Below are 20,194 nucleotides of genomic sequence, written 5' to 3' on the forward strand. Positions count from 1 at the left end.
TGAATGCGATTTTTTTCATTTTCTTTTGGTTCGTTTCAACAGTCAGACATGTATTTAGAATTGGGTCAAGAAAAAATTAAAGTTTTAACATTTTGAAAATTTTCTAACCATAATGCATAGTGCTAGTAGCCCTAACATCCATACGCAGCACAAAAGTCCGGCATCGTCCATGAATTCGAAGTACAGGCAGACATAGCAGCTTTACCTAGATACTTCCTATGACAAGACCCCCGTTCTAAGATGGCGGCAGTTTTGACGCATGCTCAGAACCCCAAGGCGACATCTAGTGTATATATCTATGAGGTCATTTCCTCTGTTTATGAAGAGCCCGCACTTCCATCTTCCTGTTTATAATGTATGAATATTGGAGTATTGGATTTTCATACAGCCAAGGAAATAAATTAAGAGTAATACATTTAACAATAATAATTTTTTTCTGTGACTGTATCTTCATCTGTGTCTGTGTGTGTGTGTGTTTGCTGGTCATGTTTAAAATGTGTATCAAGAAGTTCAGTAGATCTCTACAGCACAAACAGCTCTAGATCTGCTGACTGAACAGTTTACAACACCACTGACATTAGATGACATTACAAGATATGTTTTGTACCGTATGTCACATGATGATCTTCATTCTTATTAAATCAGATTTTTGATTTAAACCATCACAAAAGTTTAGGGTTAGGTTTGTTTCTTTGGTAACAGTCATTAAAAAATTAATCTGGTACTAATCTAGTATCTTAATACTAGTTTTATAAAATCAGGCAAACACTAAAGCATAAACACGCAAACACTCACACACAGAGATGAAGTTCGTGTCTGTCGGCGAATTCGCCTGGAATCTGTCTGTATGAATTTCTTTAACTCATTGTTCTCTGTTGCCATGGTGATTACCTAGTGACCTGTTGCCGTGGCCGAAAACAGACACTGAAGACAGTGTCTATGATTATTAAACAGTTAATCAATCAGAAACAATATAAACATTGATCGCATTGTCTGATGACGTGTGCACGTGCTACCAGGTCCTGTATGATGTGACCCGTTTCCTCTCCGACTCCCACACGTATTGACTGTTGCCATGGATACAGCACGTGTGGTTGTTGTTGACCATTGCTGTTGTGTGCACACCCCCAGTGTATAACAACGCTGGTGCATCGCAATCTCGTTCATTTCAATGGAAGCTTGATGACTTTCATTGACACGAGCCACAGAGATTGTTGGCGACAGGAAGTGGGTGTATCCAGTTACGCAATAAAATTGAGAACATTTGAAGAGTTTCGTTGCAAAACGAGATAAATCCATTTTTTAACATTTTTGTCAAAACATGTTTATTATTATGTTATCATGTTATTATTTTGTTTTATGGTGCTACTTAGCTGTATTTGTTAAGTTGTGAAGGTTCAAATCAAAACAAAGCAACTGCAGTTGAATTGAAATTAATATGCTTTTTCTTGATAAGCAAAACGACCCAAGAAAATAAGTCTAGTTTTATGACCAAAAATATCAAATTTAAGTGATTTTGTGCATAAAACAAGCAAAAAAATCTTGAAGAAAAATTAACTTACCCCATTGGCAGATTTTTTTTTGCTTGTTTTGTGCACAAAATCACTTACATTTTTGGTCTTAAACCTAGACTTGTTTTCTTGGGTCATTTTGCTTATCGGGAGAAGGCATCTTGATTTGAGAATTTTTGGATATTTATACTGAAAACAAGACAAAACTTTTTTTTTTCTTGAAAATCTTTTTTTGCAGTGTAAATTTCCTATCATAAATATATCAAAACTTTATTTTTGTAAGTGGATGCTGTTGGTAAGGAATTTATTTCGACAACTCAATATTTTGGTCGTATAAAAATATTGTAAAGAATCTTAAAGTACAATTAAGGATATGCATAGTAAATGCTTTCACCTCACCCCCGCTGACAGGCCTGTCAAAAATCAGTATTGCACCCTTTGTATGTATGCGTGTGTGTGCGGTTGTGTGTGTGTGTGTGTGTGTGTGCGTGCGTGCGTGCGTGTGTTGTGTGTGTGTTGTGTGCGTGCGTGTGTGCGTGCGTGCGTGTTTGATGTCTAATGTTTTGACTGGAGTTACATTAGCATAGCATCAATATAGCAACATACAGACCTGCAGACAAACCTGATAACTGCTCTGATCAATACACCAACAGTCTGGATATTAATCTCTCTCTCTCTCTCTCTCTCTCTCTCTCTCTCTCTCTCTCTCTCTCTCTCTCTCTCTCTCTCTCTCTCTCTCTCTCTCTCTCTCTCAGGTAAGGCATTGACATTTCTTCTTCTTCAGCCGCCCAGTCCCAAACTGCCCCCTCACAGCACCATCCGCCGCACAGCGATTGATCTGATTGGTCGAGGGTTTACGGTGTGGGAGCCGTATATGGACGTGTCCGCCGTTCTCATGGGTCTGCTGGAGCTCTGCGCCGATGCCGAAAAACAGCTGTCCAAGTGAGAACACACATTAAAGCTTTCATAGGAGTTTGAGTTTGCTTGACTTCAGAGTTTGATTCGTTGATTCGCTTCGTGTGGATGTTTTTCTGAACCTGTGTGCGAATCGCAGAATCTAAACCCAAGTCAATACTGGATTAAACTAAAGAAAAGCTGAAACAAAGGCTCTGTTTCAAACCCTAGTGAGCTAAACTAAAATCACGTGAATATTATAACTATAGATATAGTCAACTCATCATATTAATGAAAATAAAGAATTGAGGAACTCAGATGTAAAAAATGAGATCATGAAATTAACCAAATGCTATCGGCATGTATTATACGTTCATTGAATAATTTTGCTTTAAATCCGCTTAATCCCGGCCTCAGGTCTTTCAGAAATACTGGTTTGTTGGCAGAATCCATTGAGAGTCTGATAAAAAAAGAATTTACAAGAAAACATGTCACATGACGCACTTAGAGGATTTTGCATCTGAGCTCTTATGTCTTATTTAAAGATAAAGGTATGTCACAGTAAAAATCCTTCACAGACTGTTTCTCCAGAACGGTGCTACCGTATTTTAGTGTTTTCCTGTGACCCCCTGACATACGAGAGCCCGGATTTAATCTGATTGGAGCCCATTAATATGATGTAATGATGTCTCCTCCTCAGGATGGTGGAGACCTCGATCCGTAAGAGGAAACCCATATGTCTGGACCTTAACCTCCACGCCCAAACTCCCTTAAACAAGGTTAACGTCCAGCCTGGAAGCCCCTCAGCCCGCGCTCACCTCGTTACCATGAAACCCGATCCCTAAAAAATTTATTATGAGTACAAATATGTCTGCGATTCTCGTGTAACGCGTCCTAATGCCGTTAGAGCGAAATGAAGCTCATTTTTCAGGGGTTATTACGGCGAGATAAAGACGCGGCTCATCGCCGGGTGAACGTTCGGCCCGGACGTGAATGAACGAGCGAGAGATGTTGCTTCCTTTTCATCTCAACCGTGAGGATGTTTCTCTGACCTCAAGACTCAAACAGGGCAACACTATCTGCTTTTTAAATGGCAAATCCATTTAGCAGCACTGGAAGACCTTTAGTGTGAGAGAGAGAGAGACAAAGACAGACAAAGAGAGAGAGAGAGTTGATGATGATCTTTCTCTCTTTCTCTCAGCAGCATCAGTCTACATCAGTTATAGAGTTTATTAGTCAGAGACAGATATTGATTACCATGTTTTTGTAGTTTAATGCTAAAAATAGATGTGATTTCATGTTTTTAAATATCTTCACATTTATGCATTTTAAAAGACTTTTTTATCCAATGCGGTTTACAGTGCATTACAAGCTATAGTACATTTTGTAGGTATGTGTGTAATTTGACTTTCTTTCTTAGTATTTTTGTCTTGTTTTCAGTACAAGTATCTAAAAATTCTTATATCAACATAAGTCTATGTTGATAGACATAAATAAGTCTAGTTTTAAGACAAAAATATCCAATTGAAGTTAATTTGTGCTTAAAACAAGCAAAACATCTATCAATAGGGTAAAAAAGTAATAGAAAATTTCAAGAAAAACTTTCTCACCCCATTGGCAGATTTTTTTGCTTTTTTTAAGCACAAATGTACTTAAATTTGTTATTGCTTATCTAAAAACTTGACTTATTTTTTTAAGGTCATTTTGCTTATCAAGAAAATACATCTTGATTTAAGATATTTGTACTAAAAACAAAACGAAAATACTAAGTAAGAAAGTCATTTTTTTGCAGTGTTGAGCTAAACAAAAAAGAAAGTAAGATGAAATCTCTTAGTCGTCTTTGTCTTTCGCTCCTTTTCTTTCTCTCTCCTGTGCTGGCTCATATTTTATCTTGATCGCTCCTGAAATCAAAGTGATTGATCAGTTATTGGCAAAGTGAGGGAGCTCATGACTTTAGAGACTCATTCATTAGCTCATTTACACACACACTACATCACACACACTGTAGTTAACTACACTAACCTAGTTTGAAAGCTAGTATCTTTATCAATAAGAGTGTAACAATTAAAAATTATATTTTAATATATTATGAATTAGTTATATTGGCCTGTACTGTAAGCTGATTTATTTATAAAAAAATATAAGGTAACTTGCCCTCCTGAAAAGTCAATTTTGCCTTGTTAAACAAACAAACTTTAAGTTAAATCTACTTAATTAACAGGCAATTCACTAAATGTAAGATGTCTCGTTCCAGTTATATATTCTTTTTAGATTAACAAAACATTTCCTGTTCTACAAATGGTCAGTTAACAATATAAGTACATTTTTTTCACACATCTTATTTTAATATAGTTTTATAACTGACGCAGCTTTTTGAGTGTCAAATAAATATAACTCTGGCATTTTATTTGGTCTAGAAGCCTAATCTTGGTTCAAGGAAGACAAAAGTGTGAAAATATTAATTAAAAAATTGTTATAGCAGTTACATTTATTGTAGTAAATAAAAAAAATGCAATAAAGTAGATATTTTACACATTAAATTATCACCAAAAAATGAGGTTTGTTTTACACTTTAAGTGGTTTTACCAACAACAACCACTAGGTGTCAACGGATTGCTGCATACTCTTGTCACAAATTAATAAATTACTGTCAGTGCATTATTATTATTGCTAAAATGTTTTGAAAACTACATTCCTAGACCTTTCCAACGATATATAGTTTGTGATAGAATAAAATGGACATGCAAAATATTGAAGTAAACTCTGCTAAAGCAATCTTTGCCTTTTAAAAAAGAGGCTTGCAAAGCAAAGATAAAATCAAGTAAAGCAAAAGTTTCAACTTCACACAGAGCCCTCTGGAGTTTAGCAGAAATCAGGTCATCTTTTTTTTTTAAAAAAGCAGATACATATTTTCTTTGTTCTCACCTTTAATAATTTATCAAAATCTCAAAGTGATAATGTCTTCAGGAAAAGCTTTACATATCACACATAAACCCAACATGGAGAAGATTTATTTTATGTTACTGTTAGGGTTTATTCATAAATCTGCTTTGAGGTGAGATCTCAGATCTTCATCATATGCCTTTAAACAAACTTTATTGACACTTAAGTCTCGACAAGCCTAACAGATTGATTTAAGCTATAATCCTGTGTTCAGTGAGAGATCTGGGAGCTGTTTCTTCATATTCATCATATATTCTGCTTTCTATTTGATCTAAACAACAAGAATTAAACTTCTGCTATGAATGAAGAGTACCATACAAAGACTCCATACAAAACTTAATTAGCCTTAGGTGTCTTACACTTACTGTTATTGTTGTTTTGAAAATAATTTTTAATAAATTCCAGATGTAAGAAGTGTTAAGTCCGAGTTTCACTCAGAAATAAAGTACTTGGCAAATCTGATTCAAATGAGATTCATTCACATGACATTATGGGCCAGATTTACTGAATGTGGCAAATTAGTTTGAGAGCGTAATTCCAAAATAAAAAACACAGATTGGAGTGTTAATATCTGATGGTTATTTACTACAAAGGCGCAAGTTAAATAACACAGACGCAACAGCTGATTTTCGTAATGACCAACACAATTTACTAAGAGCAGCACAAATTAGTTCAGGGTTGCAAATAAGCAGAGCTGACGAGGTGCTGGTGATCTACTAACACCTGATGTGCTTGAGTTAAGCACCACGGATAGCGCAGCTAAAAACGCAGGGTGAAAATCCCTGATAACAAATCCATAGTACACTGAAATGAACTGGAGGACAAAAATAAAGGTTTACAAGTTATAGTAAAAAAAAATACTTGATGTTGTGTGTCTTCTCCTAGTGACTCCTCTTTCATTTCATCCGACAAATAAAAAGCGGCTTGGCAGGCAAACTATATTTTTAAATAATATGTTCCTCTGACATTCCAAATAAACTGTTACATATGGAAAATATCCTCTGCCTTGTACCATACGCTCTCTGATCTATGCAGAGGTGTATAATACTTAAGTATTTTAGTTACATTTTCCAAGCATCTATGCTTTATCAGAGTGTTTGTCTTGGGAAAAAATGTACTTTTCTTTACTAAAAAATTTTCACTACATTCTAAAGCATAAAATCATACTGTGTATTCATTATATATTGCATATTAAAATTGATTTAATGCCTAATTACATAAAAATTGTGTACTTTTACTTTCTTGAGTAAAAGTACAAATTTTTTTTTTACTTAAGTAAAAGTACAAAAAATTACTAGATGTTTAATGTACTTAAATATTAAATATAAACCAAAAACTTGAAATTATGAAATGTAGTGGAGTAAAAATTATGATAATATGTTTTGGAATGTTGGTTTTTCAAAGAAAAACACTAATACTTAAAAAATAAAAAGTACTCAAGTACTATACAACTCTGGATCTATGCAATGCTTTTCTTTTAAGCAAAAACTGCAGCCATTTGCAAAATGATTTAAGACATGCATTTTTCAGCATTAAATAATTGCGCATATACCAGTAATATCACACGCACAAACATTATAAAATCACGTTTCGTGAATCATTTAAATCAATTTCAATTTTGCTTCTGAAAGGGAAACTCCTAGAAATGCACATGCAATAAGATCAGTCTCTAAAATAACTAGACCAAACCTTTTCAGCGCTAATCATCCGCTGTGCGTCTTTAGTAAATCCCGACAGTCGTTATTTAATGACAAAATTATGATTTGCGATAGCGGTAGTTGTTAGTAAAGTCTGGCCCTAAGACTTTAATCTTCAGTGGTCAAATAAAAATATGATTTTTGTGCTGAATTACTTTTGCCTTTAATAATACTTAACTAATTAGTTTTACTTTATGCTCTGTGTGATTATAAAATGCTCATTATAGATGATGTATATTCACGTCTATATGAATCACGTTATTTTTTGTTAAATAGATCTGGACTGAATGAATTGATAATACACATTATTTTTTGTTAAATAGATCTGGACTGAATGAATTGATAATATTATTGGTTAATGTTATTTTTTTCTTTGCATTCATAGTTCAGATGTAAAAAAGTTTTCACATTTAAGCAAAACTCTTTTCTAAGAAATGAAATGACACTATGATGAGAGATGTAAAGATCTGTCAGGTTTATTCCCCCCTCTCTTCTGATGTGGGGGTCAGCAGGGTTTCAGCTCGGTCACATGTTAGCGTGTTTTAGCTACGCGTGTTACAGAGAGAATGAAAGTCACAGCACACGCTTTGATCACACGCTGTCATGCGTGAGTCTCTCTGTGTGTCCTGATGCATATTCACACAAACACACACATGGGGTGATTTGTTAACGTGGTCTCTTACAGATGTAGATGTGTGTGTGTGTGTGTTCTGTGATGTGTATGAGTGACTCTATTGACCCGAGCGTTATAATGTGTGTCTAATGGTTTGACTCTATATTTGGGTGTTTAGCATTTCAATGGGTTTGCCTCTGAGTCCTGCCGCTGATTCCGCCCGATCGGCTCGTCACGCCCTCTCGCTGATCGCCACCGCTCGACCTCCTGCCTTCATTACTACTATAGCAAGAGAGGTTCACAGACACACACACACACACACACACACACACACACACACACACACACATATATAAACATGCACACAGATACACAAAAATATACACTCGCACACACACAAATTTATAAACACATACTCACACATAGATAGATAAAAATATACACATGCTAAGATATACTCACACACACAGATGCATAAAATATAAACATGGTAACATACGCACATATACACACATATCACCAAAAATATATACACATACATATATAAACATGCACACAGATACAAAAAATATACACGCGAACACACTTACACATATATAAACATGCTCACACACACATATACACATGAACACACACACACGTATATAAACATGCTCACACACACAGAAACACAAAGATATACAAGTGAACACACTTACACATATATAAACATTCTCGCACACACAGATACACAAAAATACACAAACACACAGATCCACAAAAGTATACAATTCAACCATACACACACACAGAAATCCACAAACATACAAACACACACAGAAATCCACAAAAATACACACACACGCAAACACTGATCCACAAAATATACATATACACACACAGATCCACAAAAATACACACACACACACAAATCCACAAACATATACACACACACACACCGATCCACAAAAGTATACAATTCTAAAATAAACACAAACACACACACACACACACACACACACACACACACAGAAATATACACACACAGATCCACAAAAATATACACACACATACACACAGGTCTACAAAAATACACGCACACAGATCTACAAAAACATAAATTTCTAACATACACACATACACACTGATAAAAAAATTATATATACACACTTACCAATCCACACAAATATACACACACAGATCCACAAATACACACATATGCACGCATGCACACGCACGCACGCACACACACACAAATCTACAAAAATATACACATACAAAGACAGATACATGACAATATAAACATGGTGACATACACACAAAGACACACACAGATCTACAAAAATATAAAATTTTAACACACACAAACACAGATCCACAAAATTTTTTAATCCTAACACATACACACACAGATACATGACAATATAAACATGATGACATTTACACACACAGAGATACACAAAAATATACACATATAAACAAAAACACAGATACACAAAAATATAAAATTCTTAAATACACACACAAACACAGATCCACAAAAAATTTTATCCTAACACATACACACACAGATACATGACAATATAAACATGATGACATTTACACACACAGAGATACACAAATATATACACAAAAAAACAAAAACACAGATACACAAAAACATAAAATTCTTAAAAACACACACAAACACAGATCCACAAAAACTATTTATCCTAACACATACACACACAGATACATGACAATATAAACATGATGACATTTACACACACAGAGATACACAAATAATAAAAAACACAGATACACAAAAATATAAAATTCTTAAATACACACACAAACACAGATCCACAAAAATTTAATCCTAACACATACACACACAGATACATGACAATATAAACATGATGACATTTACACACACAGAGATACACAAAAATATACACATATAAACAAAAACACAGATACACAAAAAAATATAAAATTCTTAAATACACACACAAACACAGATCCACAAAAAATTTAATCCTAACACATACACACACAGATACATGACAATATAAACATGATGACATTTACACACGGAGCGATACACAAAAATATACACATATAAACAAAAACACAGATACACAAAAATATACAGTTCTAACATATACTCTTTCAGACACACACACACACACACACACACACACACACACACACACACACACACACACACACACACACACAGAGAGATACATATCATCCAAAGGCCCAGTCTCAGATGTGCTCATACACAAAGATTCACTTATACATCAGAACACACACACATCTGAATACACAATTACACAAAATTTCTCATTTCTTGAGTGTAACTTTAGTCTTCACATTAGCTGTCTCTCTTTGCGTCGTGATCTGTTTCTCTCTATCAGAGTCACAGTGAGTCATTGACATAGATAACATGTTGTGTATTTGTGTGTTGTTTGTGTGTGTGTGTGTGTGTAGGTTCACAGACACACAGCGATGCAGTCTCAGGGTTCTCAGTCGCAGCAGAACGTTCACACTACGACTCTCGCACGAGCCAAAAACGAGATCCTGCGAGTGATCGAGATTCTCATTGAGAAGATGCCGTCAGATGTGGTGGACCTGCTGGTGGAGGTACAAAAAACACAATCACACATCTACACAAACACACACACACACAGAGAATGAAGGAGGTTTGTGTTGACTGTGTTGTAGGTGATGGACATCATCACATATTGTATTGAAGGATCTCTCCTGAAGAAGAAAGGGCTGCTGGAGTGTTTTCCAGCCATCTGCAGGTAAATCTCTTACATTACATCTCGTCTTCATAACATTTCATTTCTCTTAAGCTCTAAATAAAACCTCGACTCGTATAAGAACCACTTCTGACCCTCCATTTGATTTTAAAAGAAGATATGATGCCATCTTAACATCTGTTCATCAACTTTTCCTTTTATTTTTAATAAAGAGTCATTCGTACTTTCATGTAGAGTAAATTCCTGGTTACTAACAAGCACTTATTGGTCCTTTATTAACTTCTAAAACTGATGACTGATCAAACAGCCTGAGGTTTATTGATCCGGAGAGGTCAGAGGTCAAACCACAGGTGACAGCCATTGATGTCTGTTTGATGGATTAGAGCGGTTACATGGGCTAAACCCTAATTTGCATACTTTTATTCACTGAAAGTATGTACTTCACCTGTGATTGGAAAACCCATGCTTTTAAATATGCAGTAAGACAGTATATTCTCTCTCTTTCTTTCTCTCTCTCTCTCTCTTTCTCTCTCTCTCTCTCTGCAGGTTTTACATGGTGGCTTATTGCGATCGCAGTTATCGTATCGCTGTTGGAGCGCGTCAGGGATCCGTCGCTCTTTACGACGTCCGGACTGGAAAGTGTCAGGTGATTCGCTCTCTCTCTTTTTCTTTCTTTCTTTCTCTGTTTGTGTTGGGTGTTGTGGGATGGCGTTCATTGGTCAGCACAGGCCAGGTGTGATCGTGCAGTGATGCATGATGGGATAGCTGAGAGATCGATCCAATCCTGTGTCATGAGTGAGGTACTCCGGTGACTGTGATGTCACAGCTGGGGTCACATGATGGGGTCTTGCTGTCATGCCCATTGGTCTGTAAATGTGTGTGTGTATGTGTTTGCAGTAATCCTTTAATGATACACAACTGTACACAAAATACACAAGATCCTTCTGGTTTGAGTTGATAAGAGACATACAGTACACACAATCCCACACAGGTTTGTTTCATGGACATTTATTGTTTAATTTCATCTTCATAAACAAACCTTATCATCTTAAACTGACTTGCTGCTAATGTGTGTGTGTGTGTGTATACATGCATGTGCGTGTTTGTGTCTGCATGTGTGTACTGTACCGCACAATCACGTGTGTGCGTGTCAGACAGTTAGTTTCAGCTCTCGGCTGAATTGATTGAACGATTGATTTTAGACTGTTTACAGTTCTCAAGATCAAATCTCTGTGAAATCGCTGTCTGGGGACACTAACCATCAGATCATATGCACATCCCATAATGCTCTGGCCACACAGACAACTGATCACTGAACATACTGTAAGATGTGTGCCACAAACATTGATCTGAAAACAGTCATTTCATATACTTAAGCTGAAAATAAGCTTTCCATTGGTGTATGGTTTGTTAGGATAGGACAATATTTGGCCGATATACAACTATTTGAAAATCTGAGGGTTCAAAAATTAAAATATTGGGAAAGTCACCTTTAAAGTTGTCAAATGAAGTCTTTAGCAACACATATTACTAATGATAAATACATTTTTTTAAATATTTTTTCGATATGAAATTTATCATGTAACATGATCTTTATTTAATATCCTAATTGTGTCATAAAAATGTATGAAAAAATATACCCATGCGACCTATGACTGGGTTTACGGGCTAGGGTCAAAAATATGTCTTAATGGTTATAGTGACCACGGTTATCAATATTATCATTGTTTTGTGAACAATTTCTAGAAATGTAAAAAAAGTACTGATGCAAACCAAATTTAAAATAGATTTTTTGTGTAAGTGCACTTTTGTTGGCATAAACATCAAATAAATACCATTAACATTAATCATGGCACATTTGGGGTGCTGAGATAAATGTTAATCTAGTTTAGATAAAACACAAGTGAGTAAATCAGATTTTTATATAAACACAGGAAAAATCATCAAGTCATCTGTCTGCATACAGTATGTGGTGAGAAATCAGGTGAACTTTATGACCTAGGAGTAAAACTGCGCTCACAGAAGAAACAAACAAAGCTTTAAACTCATCAGATCAAATCATTTAATGGAAAATGAAGCGAAGAGATGGATCTGTCTAAAGAAATGTTACGTAAACATGTATCAGTACAACTAGATTTCCCTAAATGTCAACATTTTTGGATTTAAATTCATCACAAACACATGACAGCAGACATGAATGAATGTGTTTGTCTCTCGTTATTGCCTAAATTGGTTGATGCTGGAAAGGGGTTTCATAGCTGTGACACTGGCACGGTTAAACGGTAATTAACAAATAACGCGGTAATACTAGGGCTGTCAATTAACTACCCATTCTCACCAAGATGCGTACAAATGACACGCAGTGTGATTATCGTGCGATGGATACGCCAAATTCCGCTTTTCCGTGCATATGATACATCAGTCCTTCCCATTCACTTATATGGGGCATCGTTTTGCGTCGTTCTATTTATTGTTTTCTCATTTGTTTTCTGTTTTTTAAACCATTTTCTCTTGGGTTTAGGGTTAGATTTCAGATTTGTTTAAGCAGGTTATTTAATATACAGGTTTCTCTATGTTTTTGTCTATATTTAAGCCATGGTCGCTTGGAGTTGGGGTTAGAGATGGGGTTTGGGTTAGGATGTCATTTTTATATAACAAAAAGTTGTTTTAACCCTAAACTCAAGCGACAATTGTAAAAAAATGAGAAAACAATAAATAAAACGACACGAAACGATTCGCCATATAAGTGAATGGGAAGGACTGGCATATCTATTGCACGATAATCACACTGCGTGTCATTTGTACGCTTTTTGGTGAGAATGGGTTGCAATTAATTAAAATATTTAATCTAGATTGATCACACTTTTTTATCTATTCTATATTTACGTTAATTGAACACTTTTCAAGTTTTTAATGCTCTAATCAACATTGGTGTGGACAAATATGCATGTTTTATTCGTGAGTCAGCAAAGTTAATTAAAAAAAAAATTCAGTTAAAGATTTGTTAAGGTTCAAATACAAAATCGCCACATATCTTAAAATCACTGTAAAACTTATAGATTTGGACAAACGATGTTAATTTTTTTTCCTTTGTTTTATTATTTGATTGACATTGAGACAGACAGCTTTAAGATCTACTGTAATGTAAGGATCTAATATAATCTTACACATCAGATCCCCAACAGTTAACCAAACATTCAGACATAACAGCTCATATCTGCATGAATTCTTGTCAAAACAGATAGTTTTTAAACTGTAATTCTGTGTAGATGTGTATATATCAGGGTCACACGAATCCTAATCCTGTGTGTATGCTTCAGATGTGTCAGTCAGCGTGAGGAAGATCTTTTTCGAGTCTTATCTCTCTTAATAACTCTTTTAACATTAATCAGGTCCTGCACTTTATTTTCTATTTCCTGCAGGTTTTAAAACCCAAACCAAAATCTCAGATGCGCAAGTGGATGGAAATGCATCCTTTGTAAAATTTAACATTTAATAGAGCACACCTCTCGGAAAATAGACAAATTAAGATCATTTGACATTTGATTACTATTTACTGTCTAACTGTGGGTTCACACCGATGCATTTCAGGCGTTAAATGTGTGTCTACCGCACGTAGTTAGAAGCTTGAACATTTTGAGTGTACTCGCTTCATTTGTGCGTGAAAGCCGCGCGTGAAATTCTATTCATCGAGACATTCACGTGGAAATTCGCGTCATGGGAGGGGCTTCTGCCACTCCGCTTGCTTCCTGTAATCACGTCACTACTAGAGCAAGCTCCTGATTGGTTAACTTGTTTTTCCGCCAAAGTTCAGATTTTTCAACTCGCGCGTTTCCCGCGGCAACACTAAATTCGTGTCATTCGCAAGAATGAGGCGGAATCACGTCTACAATGTTAAAACCCCCATTCGTGGCGCGAGACCTCCAGACACGCGTCAACGCGTCTTTACATTGACTTAACATCACTCGCGCTTGAAGCCTCTACCGCGGCTGGTGTGAATGCAGCATATGGCTGCGTCTTAATTGATCCAACAATGTGCTAGGCCAAGGTTCAAACAGAAATTATGCATTGCGTTAATCGCACGTTAATGAAATCAGTGACATTAAAATGAATTTATGTTAACGCGTTTACCATTCCCTCCAGAAAAAACGCGATTATGCGATCACATGAATCAATGCATAGTCCGCATATTTATGCGGGGGCCGCATTTTTTAAATACGCCACACTTTTGTGTGTCCCTGCATTTTCGTAGCAAAAAGTCATATATATCTTAGCAGAAAGTTGAAAAGTTGTTGCATTTACTTCACACATGCGCAGCCATGTCCCTTGTTGTCGTGGGAATGTTAGGAAGTGACGTAATTACGCGACATGAACATCAATGAAAAGCTGCAAAAGCTGCAAACAGTTTTTGCAAGTTCCCGCAATTTCATTGCATAAAATTGCATAAATATCTTGCATATTCCATTGCATTTTTTTAAGAAAACGTGCCGCAAGATTAAGGATTTTTGCCTGCAACAATCACAAAAAACCTTAGTGTTTTTCTAGAGAGAGAGAGAGAGAGAGAGAGAGAGAGAGAGAGAGAGAGAGACAGACAGTAAGACAGAGATGCTTTTAATGAGTCCCTATGTCGTTTAGTCACTGTCATGATTTTTACCTTTACATGACCATTTAAACCTTTACCCTCACACACAAACACACACACACACAGTTTTAAACATCAGTGTTTGTGTTACACACATGTTGAATCCTCAGATCATGTGATGTGGAGGAGAGATGTGATGTTACAGTAATGATCAGATGACATTTACCTGATGGATCAAAACTGATGAAAAATCCCAGCGAGCAGAATATCACAGCATCATCACGTCACATTTTAATAAACAGACCTGACTTACATCAATCACACTGATCAAATCTCTCACACTTTTATTTCTTCATGCGATTTATTTTTTGCAATCCAGTGTTTTTATTTTTAAGAAGGCATACAAAACATTTTACAACATGGCAATCTTATCTAATAACTGTTGTCTAATAACATCAACGTATCTCAAATATTTTCAGATAGTTTCTTCATAAACTCTCACTGAAAGTCATAAATTGTTTATATTTCGACAGAATCTGGTGTGTTTATTTATTTCTCTGTCTGCTGTAGTTTTTGTTGAGCGTTTGGGATGTGACAGGTCAATATCTACAGACGGCCTGCATTATTTCAGTGTTTTCATTAAAAACACTTGTGTGTGTGTGTGTGTGTGTGTGTGTGTGTGTGTGTGTGTGTGTGTGTGTGTGTGTGCGTGCGTGTGTGTGTGTGTGTGGATTTATGATGTTTAATTGTAAGAGATTGATTTTGTTTTGAGGTCTGTTGTTAATCGAATCTCTCTGTGATGATGAGGGCAGATGGGAGGTTTTCTCATGACACATTATTGTGTTACTGCAGCTGTGTTGCTTTCCTGTCAGAGAAATGTGATCGGATCAAACGCACATTAACTCGTGATTTCACTAAAGCACACACCAGCAGATAACACAACACATCAACAGACACACAATGGTGACATACTGACACACAGAGTCTGTGGTGCTGATGTGGGCAAAGTCCTCCATCACATCTTCTCTGTTGAAGAAGTTCTAGATGTGTCGTTTTATTAATAATCATTTATTACGATATATTTTGTGTGTTGTTCTGAATATTGTGTGTTGTAAATGTTAAACATCCATCCGTTTTCATCCTGCAGCATATTCACGGACACAAAGGGCCGATTACAGCCGTTTCCTTCGCTCCAGACGGGCGTTACCTGGCAACTTACTCCAATGCTGACAGCCACATCTCCTTCTGGCAGGTAAAGACCACTGACCTCTGATCAGCACTTAAAGAGCACATTTGTCTGTCATTTAGTAAACATCACCATATCTTAGAGGATCTTGGAGAAACGCTGTTCAGTCGACTCGTCTTCCTGTGTGTGTAAGAATGTTTTCAGACTAATGGGATCATTACTGTAAAGCTAAACCAGGTCGTGTGTGTGTGTGTGTGTGTGTGTGTGTACTAATGAATTCAAGAATCCTCCAGGGTCCGCAGGCGTCCGGTGCTGCCGCCTCACTGTTGCCCAGGCTGGGTTGAGGGCGGCGGGGCGTCTGCAGAAGATCTTCCCTCTCTGGAGCAGTACAGCTTGTGTTATATCTGTTAAAAGATGTGTGTGTGTGTGTCTGTTTTTAGATTGATTGGCACAAATATAACTTCCTGAATATTTGCGTTCTGTTTCAGATGAACACATCTCTGTTGGGCAGTATTGGGATGTTGAATTCTGCTCCTCAGCTCCGCTGTATCAAAACCTATCAGGTTCCTCCAGTGCAGCCCGCGTCTCCCGGATCTCAAAACGCCCTCAAACTCGCCCGACTGATCTGGACCTCCAATCGTAACGTCATCGTCATGGCTCACGACGGCAAGGAGCATCGCTTTATGGTTTAAGAGGTCAAGCTTCTGAGCTGAGCTGTTTTTCACTGCGTTTACACTCTTTACACCTGTCGGTGTTCATTTACATTCCTGTTTTTATTTAACGTTTTTTTTTATAAAGATGAGACAACAGTTTGAACCTTGTTTATTATTTTTGTTTATTAAAAACCTCGTTTTATGTTTGAAGGTCATACTGGGTTTATAGATGGATGCAACAGAGTTTGATATTTTATTTACTTATTGTTTCCTCTCCTAAACCAGGTTTGTCCACCAAACTTTATTTGTGTCCTAATTGCACACAAACAAACATGCAGATATAGAGAAACACATGCAGGTGGAGCGGTACAATGCAAAAATGACTTTCTTACTTAGTATTTTGGTCTTGTTTTCAGTACAAATATCTAAAATTCTTAAATTAGGATGTTTTTTCTTCATGAGCAGAATGAAATAAGAAGGTGGGTCTGGTTTTTAGACAAAAATATAACATTTGATTGAATCTGTGCCTGAAAGAGGCGGGGCAGGTCTTGAAAAAAATTTACTATTTTTTCTTGAAAAAAGTTTTAAACATAAATTCACTTATATTTTATACACAGCAAAAAATGATTTTCAAGAAAATTTTCTTAGTATTTTTGTCTTGTTTTCAGTAAAAATATGAAGAAATTCTTAGATTAGGATGCTTTTTCTTGATGTGCAAAATGAACTAAGAAAATAAGTCTAGTTTTTGGACCAAGAGTATCAAATTTGGGAGATTTTGTGCGTGGAACAGGCGGAAAGATCTGCCAATGGGGTAAGCAAAAAAAATTTTAAACACTGAAATCAAGAAAAATTTGCTTACCCCATTGGCAGATTTTTTTTGCTTGTTTTATGCACAAAATCACCTAAATTTGATAATTTTGGTCTAGAAACTAGACTTGTTTTCTTGGGTTGTTTTGCTCATCGGGAAGGAGCATCTTAATTTGAGAATTTTTACATATTTTTACTGAAGTAAAAGTATAAGTGAATTTATGTTTAAAACTTTTTCAATTAAGTGTTTAAGAAAAAAGTGGTTTTTTTTCAAGATTTGTTTTGCTTCTTTTAGGCACAGATTCACTTGGATTGTATATTTTTGTCTAAAAACTAGACTTATTTTCTTAGGTCATTGTGCGCATCAAGAGTAAAAATCTTGATTTAAGTTAATTTTAATATATTTGTTCTGATGGCAAGACAGAAATACTAAGTAAGAAAGTCATTTTTTTCTAGTGTACGTCTCACTGTCGACACAAAGATTTAATTTTGATGTTATTTATAATGAAAGAATCGATGTTCACACTGGATGACTAGAATCATATCGTAATGTATCATAAGAGCAAGTTTTATTTTAGCTTGTTGTGTAGTTGTGAAATATTTCAGTGTGTTTTTGTCTGTTTGTGTGTGTTGTGGGTTAGTAAGATCTTATAGGTACTGAAATATCTGCAGTAACAAACACAAACTCTGCACGGCATCATTTACTGTTAGTAATGTACATAAACAAAACTCTCAATCTGAGATTTTACCGCAGTATTTGATGTTTATAAAAGCGCTGTAAAATAATGAATCTCACAAAGAAATTAGGTACCAATAGAAATAATATTATAGTTAAAGGAAATGAAGCCGACGGTTAAGATGAATGAATCTGATTGTAGTTACTGTAATACATTAATAGTCTGGACGTAATGGTTCTTTAAACGTGTTAGTCATAAAATTGAATCTAATTTAATTTAAAGCTGTAAATAATACCGGGATTAAAAGTTTCAGATGTACTTTACCAGCTGTACAATTCATCTTTTTATCTGAGTTATAGTAATGAAAATGAGATTTATTTCTATGAGTTTTGGTGTTCGGTTGGACTCAAGATTTATTTTCTGTTTCTCCTGCTGAACATCTCTACAGACTTCAACATTAACACACCTGCAACGTCAGGTCTGTCCACAGAAATCCTTCTGTCCAAGATTATTGCCATCATTCACATCAAACCTCATACAGAAACTAAGAGAGAAAGAGAAAGAGAGAGAGATTCAGTTTGAGTCTTTGAAGTTATAATCCTCTCAAAACACAAACTTCTCTCATCATTTATACACATTTATGTGTGTGTGCAAGGTTGTGTGCGTGTGCAAGGTTGTGTGTGTGTGAGGATGTGTGTGTGTGCGAGGTTGTGTGTGTGTGATTGTTTCCAATGATGTGGCTTTTATGTGTCCTAGTATAGACTGATGAAAAAGTCCTTGAACGTTCCATGAACTGACAGAAAATTTGAATCATAAGTGATTGATTTTTTCCTGCATATATTAATGACTTAATCTCTTTCTCTATCTTTCTTTCTCTCTCTCTCTCCTCTATGTTGTAAAATATTCACACTTTCATGGTGCTTCAGTCTGTTGTGCAGAATTTCAGCGTGGCTCGTTGTGTATGTGGATATAAATACGAATGCTTTATCTATCGTCTAGATGTGGTGAACATTAAGACCATCAGACCCACAGATGTGTGTATATGTAGATCACTGAATATATCACGCTGTGCTTTATTGCTGTTAATGAATAAATATTGTTGTGTAATTGTGTTGAATAAAGATTTACCATGAGAATCTGTAGTATTGTGTTTGTTTTGTACACAAATGCTCAGGTTTGTTTTCAAACTCCTGGATTGTTGTGTGAAATATATTAAGCAGTGACCTCAAAATACCTCACAACTATGAATGACATGGCATACTCGAAATTTATCTATGAAATAATCTCATAATCATAAATTTGTGCCATATAAACTTCATTGACACATTTAAGACCATCGACTAGTTTCTGCAAGTTAAAATGGTCAAACCCAGTACAAGAGTGAAACATTGTGAGTGTTTCAGAGTCATATAAGTGCAGTGAGTGTATTAAATGCATTATTTTGCAAGCTCTGTTTCACAGATCGTGTGAAGAAGTCCACAGGGACGCATCGTTTCATTTTTAAAAGCTTTTTGTGATGGAGATTTGCACTGGGTGGGAATAGGCCGTCAGTGTTGAGCTGAAATATTCCCGATGGCCAGAAAGCATCAGTTTACTTCAAAACCGGTTCAGCGAGGCTCTCGGTCCAGAGAAAGCGTCTGCTCCAGCTCCTGACCGACTCTAATGTGGTTTTCTGAGTGAATAAATAAGATTTTATTTTCAGGCCTTTTTGTGGACGTTTTATTTCTCTCAGGATCGCAAGAAACCAGTTACAGCAGTTCATAGATTCACTAAACGCCAGTGAAAGCAGATGCACGTCCTCCATAACGCTTTCAGTTTGAAAGATTAGGCCTATTATCAGCGCTGGGAGAGAATTCATCATTTTAAGTGTGAAAATACAGCGCAGAGCTGTCGATCTGTGAG

General features: G+C 36.0%; 1 protein-coding gene across 4 annotated transcripts in view; it reads left to right on the forward strand.

Moving 5' to 3' along the window:
- wdr7 (WD repeat domain 7) overlaps positions 1 to 17,310 on the forward strand; it is a 99,717-nt gene extending 82,407 nt beyond the window's left edge. For 3 of the 4 annotated variants that reach the window (XM_073871619.1, XM_073871620.1, XM_073871621.1), the window contains 7 exons: positions 2,267 to 2,453; positions 7,837 to 7,954; positions 10,113 to 10,265; positions 10,347 to 10,429; positions 10,934 to 11,033; positions 16,117 to 16,221; positions 16,644 to 17,310. In XM_073871619.1, coding sequence (XP_073727720.1) covers positions 2,267 to 2,453; positions 7,837 to 7,954; positions 10,113 to 10,265; positions 10,347 to 10,429; positions 10,934 to 11,033; positions 16,117 to 16,221; positions 16,644 to 16,847 — 950 coding nt within the window. In that variant the 3' untranslated portion in view covers positions 16,848 to 17,310. The remainder of the gene's footprint in view (positions 1 to 2,266; positions 2,454 to 7,836; positions 7,955 to 10,112; positions 10,266 to 10,346; positions 10,430 to 10,933; positions 11,034 to 16,116; positions 16,222 to 16,643) is intronic. The other variant, XM_073871622.1, reaches the window with a different exon arrangement.
- Positions 17,311 to 20,194: the final 2,884 nt, after the last annotated feature.

Source organism: Misgurnus anguillicaudatus, chromosome 9, assembly GCF_027580225.2.
Source record: "Misgurnus anguillicaudatus chromosome 9, ASM2758022v2, whole genome shotgun sequence".
Classification (NCBI taxonomy): Eukaryota; Metazoa; Chordata; class Actinopteri; order Cypriniformes; family Cobitidae; genus Misgurnus; species Misgurnus anguillicaudatus.